At 38.8% G+C, this 9,287-nt stretch overlaps 1 protein-coding gene across 2 annotated transcripts in view; it reads left to right on the plus strand.

Moving 5' to 3' along the window:
* Nucleotides 1-9,287, plus strand: part of tmem198ab (transmembrane protein 198ab) — a 29,340-nt gene that overhangs the window by 15,265 nt on the left and 4,788 nt on the right. For both annotated transcript variants that reach the window (XM_016449324.1, XM_016449326.1), the window contains 3 exons: nt 4,204-4,481; nt 6,009-6,590; nt 8,254-8,456. In XM_016449324.1, coding sequence (XP_016304810.1) covers nt 4,313-4,481; nt 6,009-6,590; nt 8,254-8,456 — 954 coding nt within the window. In that variant the 5' untranslated portion in view covers nt 4,204-4,312. The remainder of the gene's footprint in view (nt 1-4,203; nt 4,482-6,008; nt 6,591-8,253; nt 8,457-9,287) is intronic.

Here is a 9,287-nt window from a genome sequence, read left to right on the forward strand (position 1 = left end):
TTATAAAGAATATCTCTTTGGATTTGAGACTTTAGTCTTTGCAACTTTACAGATCTTCTTTATGCACCAAGAGCTTGTAACACTCCAAAGAGAAAGGAAAAATTTAAATCGCATCATATGACCCCTTTAATTAGACTAGCAGCTTCTTGTGTACTCAGATGTGAGTTAAAGCATTTAGGAGAGCAGTAGTGTATGTCTGTGTAAGCATGAATGAGGGTATGGTGGTCAGTTTATTTGAGTTCCTCAGGTTAGGATAATGAAGCTACAGCAACACTTAGAAAAGCTCCACAAGTTAGAATGCCTCTGATTGGCTCCTGGTCTGTTGCTATGGAGGGGGAGGCTGCCTTTCTATTGGTTAATACTGCCTGGCCCTGAGCTGGTAAGGTTTGCATCCTTTCATTGTTATGGTCACAGACAGGAAGTGGAAGGTCATTATTGTTGGACATCTGACTGGATAGGGTGATCTATTGATGTATAATGAGGAAAACATGGTGGCTGTCTTTCTCTCTGTGATGGATTGCAGTTTGGTTTGGCAGGGATTCTCTGCCACGTGAGGGGTTGACGTAAACCGAGCTTTGATTATCCCTAAGTTAAAGATAATTACTAAGGCACGTGTTTTGTATGACAGAGCAGGGGAGAAAATAGGGAGGCAGTGTAAGCGAATGAAGAATGTTCTCACGTTCAACTTGGACTGGCTTCATGGGGAATTATGGGCTAGGGATATACAGCAGTATAGTTTCATAATCTACTCCTCAGTGGCTTTTCTGAATGACTAGTCTGTCTCAAGGAAGCTCAGTATAATTAAGTTGTTTTGGGCCATGCCCACCAGATCAGACGTGTTTCGTACAATGCGTTTCTGCATTCAGAAACAGCACAGCTGTATATAACGCTACAGAATGGAAAAGAAAGCAGCACAGCTTTTATGGCTATTGTGGCGTTGCTTTAAAGGAGACAGCTTTTTTTTTTTTTTTAAATATAAGTGACTTGATTTAGTCAATAAATTATTCATTATCACTATTCAACTATAGTAGTCAATTGACTGCAATAACGATGTCTGATTATGAATGAATTGTCCTTTCAGGCATTCTTTTTAGAAGCAGTTGCATCAGTTCAAATGACCAGTCTGAATTATTTGTTCAAGAATCAAGCTGAATCAATTAAAGCAATAGTAGGATTATTGGGATATGGATTTTTTGAAATGTCCGACTTTAATGGTCTGAGTTACTTTAATGGTCAAATAATAGTACAGCATACTGGAAATATGTTTATGATCTGATTTAATGATTTTCTTTATCCAAACGTATAAAAGAATTGGTTATTAAAATTAGTAAAAACCTTTCAACTAAGAGATGTAAAATTAATTTTAGTATTGTTTATTGCAAATGCAAAGGATTTTAGGTTCTTAATGGCTATTTTTAAAGGGGTCATATGATGTTGCTAAAAAGAACATTATTTTGTGTATTATGACCCCTTTAATATAAGTCATGGTTGCAACAAAACCAATTAATTGAAACAAACTGTTTAAAAGAACCACTTTGCAGTTACCACCACTGCTGGTCAAGAGTTCTGACACTACTTTTCACTGCAATGTCAAAGTGCATTTGCATAAATTAGAGAGATTGATAAAGAAAGAGTAAGTTGAAGAATTAGACAAACTGAAGATGTCTGGCTGAGTTCTGTAGTAAACAGTGCCAGAACAATTACACAACTGTCAAGAGGAGAAGTGGCCATTGATTAGATTGCAATCATTTAGAGAAAGAAGACCTGACCGCAGGACAGTTGTTAGACATCCTTAAGCACACAATGAGCCACAACTATGTAACAGAAGAGCAGGGCATGACTGAACAAGCAATGGGGGTGAGGAAGTGAGTGGGGGGAGATAAAGAAAGAGAAAGAATGAAGAGTAAAGCAGAGAATAAATGGAACGCAAACTTCTGTGAGTGAATTATGGCCTTATATATTGGTAGTGTCACATGGATATATTTTTTTCATAAAAGTAGCCTTACATGACCCAAAATCCTTTCCAAGGAGATTCACACATAATAGTTAAGTTCAGGGGACAGGGTAAACAGAAAGGAAAAAAAGAACCACCTCACCTCTGCTCTGTTATGGATTACGGGTGGAGTGAGTATTATTCTAAACCTGTAAAACTTGAATACTGTGCTAGATATAGGCCTAGTTGGATTTTCTATATTCTTTGTATTAAATCTTAACTGCTTTCTGTTGGTAAATTTTTGAACTTTATAGATACTAAAATGTACACTTTAGATATTAATATGTACATTTATGGCGCTTTTCCACTGCGTGGTACGACTCGGCTCGGCACGGCTCAGTACGGCACGGCACGGCACGGCTCAGCTCGGCACGGTTTGCGTTTCCACTGCAGTTCAGTACTGCTTTAGAGTGGGCGGGATTATTCACATGTCGTTATAGTTGCGCCGCCTCTACTGCCGTGACTCCTAAAAAACGTTTTCATTCCGCGTCGCCCCATCAAGCTCTCGCTGGATCCGCTCCTCTGCTATCAACGAGAGGAACGTCTGTACTTCCTCGACAGGGGGAACAGCCACTTTTTGGTTGTTAAAAAAAGGTGCGCTCGTTCAAAACAGTTGTGTTCGATCCTTCTGTGCTGATTTAAATCCCGTACCGTGCCGTAGCATGCAGTGGAAAAGCGCCATTAATGTACCAACATGGGCCCTTTAGGTACAAAGGGGTACCTTTTGAAAGAGAGAAAAAAAAACGTTTTTTTTGGAGAGTGTACTGTAATTTTGGCTGCGTGATTGTTTATGGGCCTATCATCGCAAAATGTAAACTACAGGTGCATCTCAATAAATTAGAATGTCGTGGAAAAGTTCATTTATTTCAGTAATTCAACTCAAATTCTTCAGTCTGTGTGCATTGAATTTATTTAATACACGAGTTTCACAATTTGAGTTGAATTACTGAAATAAATGAACTTTTCCATGACATTCTAATTTATTGAGATGCACCTGTATATCATCACACAGGTCTATATATCAAATTGGATATATATTATATCCAATCTTATCCTCATACATACAGTATACTCGCGTAAAGCAATATATATAGCAAATCTCAACAACCTGATTACATTTTGTCACAAAATGTAGCTATATTATATCTAAGGCTACGTTCACACTGCAGGCATTAGTGCTCAATTCCGATTTATTGCTCAGATCTGATTTTTTTTGTATGGCTATTCACATTAGCATTTTTAAATGTGGCCAATATCAGATTCCAGTGTGAACAAATGACAGTCCTGAACTGAGCCACAAAGAACGTTAACAAGATGGCCTGAAGCACACTGCCATACTGAAGTAAACACAGAAGCCACTTAAGTAACTGTTTACGCGTTCACTTCATTTATAAGCAGAAGCCAGCAAATTTGTGAGTAGGCGATAAGCAGAGCGAAGATAAGGAGACAGAGAGCAAGGTTTTTTTTTTCTTTTTATATTTACGGTACAACCCAGTAAGTTCAGCTGTCTCTGTAATACACCGTAAATTAACATCTCTTGTCTCTTCACCAAGTGATCAAAGAAATACCGGTATGTAAAATCTTTGAAGTGAATCCCGACAGCGTGGAATTATGACGAATGTCGATCTAAAGTGACGTAAAAGTCGCGTGAATTCCATGTTGGCTGTTCAGACTGCGGTCGCATAGCAAAACATCTGACTGACCTGAATCAGATTTAGTACCATATATGGAAGTGGCCCAAATCAGAATCGAGAAGTTTAGATTCCATGTTTGTGCTGTTCACACTCTCATGAAACTAAATTATCTGAGTCGCATATGAGCAAAAAAATCAGATTTAGGCCACATTTTCCTGCAGTGTGAATGTAGCAAAGTTGAATATAATTATGTCCATTTTTATCTGCATACATACAGTATATTTGTGGAGCACAATATATATACTATATAGCATATCTCAACCACTTGATTGTTTGTATCATCACTCAGCACTAATTTGCTAAATGTGACTATAAAGCATGAAGATATTAAGATATTGTAACAGTAACATCATGATTTTCTTTAAAACTTCTTTGAAGCAATGTGTATTTTGAAAAGCGCTATACAATTAAATTTGTCTAAAATTTGACTAAATTGTGACCTAAACAGTGTTCAATCATTATATATATATATATATATATATATGACACATTTATTTTCCTCTCTCTCTCTTACAGGTAGATTTATGTGGACGCGAGGTGTACCCTGATTTCCCAGCCCCTCCACCTTCCCTCAATCACCCCCTCCCTACAACCTGTTCACTCCATCCAGCACACTACGGTCACCATGACGTCCACCTTGCAGACCCTAGTCTTTAAGCTGGCCCCTCCCTCAAGAGAAGCTGGACCGGAGCAGTTGGAGCCTTGTAATAATGGAGCGGGGCGACGTTATGAGGTGGTCCCCTCAGTGGTCTGCTCTATGTGCTGTCTCTTCGGAATAATCTATTGCTTCTTTGGTGAGTTGAGTTTTCATGTTTACTTATACATTATTATTGTTACAGGTAAAAACCTATAGATGGCATGTGATCTCATACAGTCTGTCACTATTAGAATTATTTGTGTGGGGTTATGTCTATTTCAGTCTATTTCAGTGTCGAACCCATGTTCTTATTTTTTTTTGCCCACTTTTAAATATTTCACGAGGTTCTAAATAAGGTCATGGCTTGTATAACTGTACTGCACTCTACATGAGATGGGCACAGATTTAAAGGGGACATATTCCACTCTTTTGTACCATATTTTTTTCCCCCCTAAAGTCCAGTTTTCTTGTTAGTCATCAACTGTCATGTAGAATTTAATGGATGTTTTTGATATTGTACCTTTAAGCCTTCCCTATCATGAATGTGAAATGCAAACAATAGCATTGAATGGACATTGATTAGAAAATGTGGGTGATCGTGTGTTAATATGCCCATAGTTGTAACATAATAATAATCATGATGATTTCTGAATTACTGGGTAGTGGGGATGCATAATATATTATACTTATAATATATAGATGATATTAGATTTTTTTTTCTTCCATTTATAAGTATTGGTCGATGTTGAAGATTTCATTTTGCATGCTTCCTCTATTTTTACATTTTAGATAGCCTTTGCCGTCATCTAATGTTTGCTTAAAGTTAACGTTTAAAAACAATTTAATAACACTGTTAATCCTATAAAAAGCATAGTGTGTCATATCTGATGTATGAATTTCTAAGGCCTCTTTTTTTTAATAATGTGATTTTTATCAAAACTTGTTGCACACAATCTACTACATGCCTTCTGCCCACTGATTGATAGTTTATACTTTTTTTTAGTAAATACAAAAAAAAAACTTCATTTTTATAATCTACATTGTAATTTTGTGATGCATAAATTCACCTGTAGCATATAAAATTAATTTATTTTATTTTTAGTGATTTAATTTTAATTTAATATTTTGTATAGACATAATTGTATAGAATTTTTATATCTGCCATAACATGAAAATAATAATTGGCTTGTCTATTCTGTGTATCAGCCAGAAATAATATGGGTACATCCTTACTGGGTAATTTTGAGTGTTAGAGTATCATATCAAAAATATTTTGGAAAAAAAATATATAATAATAAATAAATTAAATAATGCTATGTCCCCTAAATTTGTTTTTTTGCTTTCCCTCACGTTTGTGCATCACCCTGTAAAAGAAGTTTTACCATGGTCTAGAGCTGCCAATATTATACATGAAAGGTATAATCCTGAGTAATTCATCCTCAAAGTAAATTTTCCATATTGTTTTGGAGTTTTTTGCTCACTGACAACATTGGAAAGTGTTGAACTGCTAATAAACTGAGCAGAATCGTGGTCTCACACTATTGTGCTATTCTTGAGCTGTGAAATCAGCCACTGCATGAATTTCCATCTAGCTATTTTTATCTTTTTCTTCTCCCTCCTTCACTCTTTCTCACATTTTTTCACTCACTCAGTTCTCACCTCCTGTTCTTTCTCCCTTTTGCAGGTTACCGCTGTTTTAAGGCTGTGCTCTTCCTCACGGGGCTCATGTTCGGTTCTGTAATCATCTTCCTGCTCTGTTACAAGGAGCGAGTATTGGACACACAGCTGAGCGTTGAGGCCAGCGTGGGCATTGGCCTGGGCATCGGCACCCTGTGCGGCCTAGTGACCATGTTGGTACGCAGCGTTGGGCTTTTCATGGTGGGGCTACTCCTGGGCCTGCTGGTTGGCATCGGGACCCTGATAGGAATGGAGGAGCTGTCGTCCGACCCCCCGCGGTCAGTATGGGTGCCCCTGGGTGTCCTGCTGGGGCTGGGCATGCTGTTCGCCGTCCTCACCCTGCAGTGGCAGAGATGCTTCACCACCCTCTCCACAGCCGTGTTTGGGGCTGCAGTAATAGTCGTGGCTACAGATTATTTCGTGGAGCTCTTCGCGTTGGTGAGGTACATTTACGAGCGGGTGAAACCGGGCCCCCGGGAGCCAGTGTGCTGGACTACGTGGGTGGTCCTGGGAGCCTGGCCTGCTCTCGCCCTGTTGGGTGTTTTGGTGCAATGGAGAGTGACAGCAGAGGGCTACTCCCACACGAAGGGTGAGTCAGGGACGGAAAGAGTATTTGCATTAAATGACACACTGTTCTTGTGGATTTACTGTACCGGAGAGGGAGAGAAGGTTGTATGAATGTGTGCAGCACGGCAGATGGTTCCTGTCTGTTGGTGTGCTCTCAGGCCTGTGTGACTAATGATCACAGAAACAATCATGCAGAGCAGAGCATCGGCTCATGGAGAGGCTCTCTCTGTCTGTCTGTTTCCAGTACAGTAAAGTTGTATGTGCACTGAATGGTTTATAATATCCAACTTCTTAAAGAATTAGTTCACCCAAACATTAAATTTTGGCACTATTTCACCCTCACATCATTCCAAAACTGTACGATTTTCTTTCTTCCATGGAACACATGAGAAGTTTAATAAAATGTGCAAAGTGCTCTTTTGAAAGTGAATGAGCACAGATGCGGTCAAACTCCAAACATGACAATAAAAGTTCCATATAAGTACTAGTAGTCTATACTAGGGCTGAATGATTAATCGAAATAAAATCGAAATTGTGATGTGGCTTAGTCTATGGGCTTACTAATTATCAAATAGTAAAGGCTGCGATTTAAGTAAGTAAATATATGCCCAGCAGGTTTTAGAGCAAAGTGTGGCACTGTGTATCTTTACACATGCATTGTTTTTAGTGTTTTGGAAGTATCAAAAAAATATAGTACTAGTATAGTAGAAGCATGTTATTTTTCTTACATAACATTAAATAGTGAAATAGTATTATTACAGTAGTAATATTTCTTATTTTTGCCATTTAAGGGATTAAGAGAAACCTGGGTTTGTGCCAGAGAATGTGGCTTATGTGGACATGTAAACACATATGTAGGTTTTTGAAAAGGGTGCATGAGTGTAGAGAAGAACGGATAACTAAAGTAAAGGAAAATTGTGGGAAAAGCTGCTTACTGGTGGATCCACATATATATGCAGGTTGGCAACACTGCTAACACAGTAGTGCATGTAAACATGAACAGCGCTTTCATGTCTTAAAGGGGGTCATATGATGTTGCTAAAAAGAACATTATTTTGTGTATTTGGAGTAGTGTTGTCAAAAGACCCGGTATTTCGGTACCAAGTCGGTACTAAAAAAATGAAAACGTTACGGTACCAGGTTTTTTTAAGTACCGGTGGTACCGAGAACCCGGTCAACCCAGTTCTTGATGCGCTATCCGAAAGCTATCCTCTTCCTGTGTTGCCAAGTCCGCGGTTTTCCCGCGGAATTGGGCTGCTTTAACACTGTTGCCGCGGGTCGTTTTTCATGTCCGCGGGTTGAAAAACGACCCCATTAACGTGGTATTTAGCCCCTGGAATGCGAATTTTACCAAATCGCATCATATGACCCCTTTAAGCAAATTTATTGCAATAACCAGAAAGCCGATGTGCATGTAAACATACTCTGTCTATTCATCACATTAACTATTGTATGGCTTCAGATTAGACTAATACTGTATATAATATGCGTGCTGTTCAAATTTAGGTTTGTTTCCATTCACTTTAGTTATTTAGAAAAGCAAACATGGGGCAATCTACAAAAATAATTTTTTTGTGCAAGTCATAAATGTACATGAATGATGACAGTTTTCGTTTTTGTATAGATAAAACATAATTTTCAATATGTATGTTGCTGTTATGTAATGTGCTCTCTCTCTTTCTCAGTGATGATCAGTCACCAGCAGCGGCGAGTTCAGCTTATGCGTATTCGTCAGAAAGAGGAGAGGAGGGAGAGCAGCAGGAAGAAAAAGAGGAAGCAGCCGCAGAACCCACACCACACACATGCCGCCAAAGCCCTGCACCCAGAGCCCGCCTACCGCAGGAAACCCAACCCTATACGACGCTTTGATGGAGACGTGCTTTCTCCTGTGAGTCCACACAAACACCATTCTACACATACCTACTTGCTCTAACTTATACACATGTATTGCAGAGCAGGGTTGAAATTAATGGGAAGGTGACAAAAACACCACTGAAACCTAAAATGTGAGTGCAAAAGAATGTCCCCTGGATTGTTTTTTGTTAACAGTTTTTTCAGCCTAGTTAATTTTTCTAATTATATGGATGGAGAATTTATTTAACCCCTTGACGCAATGATCGTATGCGTAATGATCACTCTAGGCTGGTCCCTGACTCGTACAATCACACCAGTGTGATTAGAACATTTAGTACGTCATGTGATCAACTGCTAAATTGAAATCTGCTTTTGTGCTTTGACTGGCGTTGAGACAGAGAGAGACTTGCTTAGCGCTTGTCATTTATCACAACTGTTCAGTGTTTTCAACCACATAAAGTTTGTTTTAGGTTTAAGACATTTAAATACACATAAGGACTACCAAAAACATTTAGAGTTCTTAAAGGGGTCATATGATGCAATTTAAATTTTTCCTTTCTCTTTGGAGTGTTACAAGCTCTTGGTGCATAAAGAAGATCTGTAAAGTTGCAAAGACTAAAGTCTCAAATCCAAAGAGATATTCTTTATAAAAGTTAAGAGTCAGCCACGCCTACCTAAAACGGCTCGTTCTAACACGCCCCCACATAGCTACATCACTATGCGAGAAGATTTGCGTAACGCCGCCCAAATGTTCACGCAAAGAAAGAAGGCGTAACTTTTATTCTCGCTTTAGTATTGTTGTTGCCGCCGCCATGTCGTGAAGGTGCTGTGTGATTCGTTGTGAAAGCGAAACTACTTTGTTTGG

The sequence above is a fragment of the Sinocyclocheilus anshuiensis genome, unplaced genomic scaffold (genome assembly GCF_001515605.1).
Source record: "Sinocyclocheilus anshuiensis isolate Anshui unplaced genomic scaffold, SAMN03320099.WGS_v1.1 scaffold55, whole genome shotgun sequence".
NCBI classification, from domain to species: Eukaryota; Metazoa; Chordata; class Actinopteri; order Cypriniformes; family Cyprinidae; genus Sinocyclocheilus; species Sinocyclocheilus anshuiensis.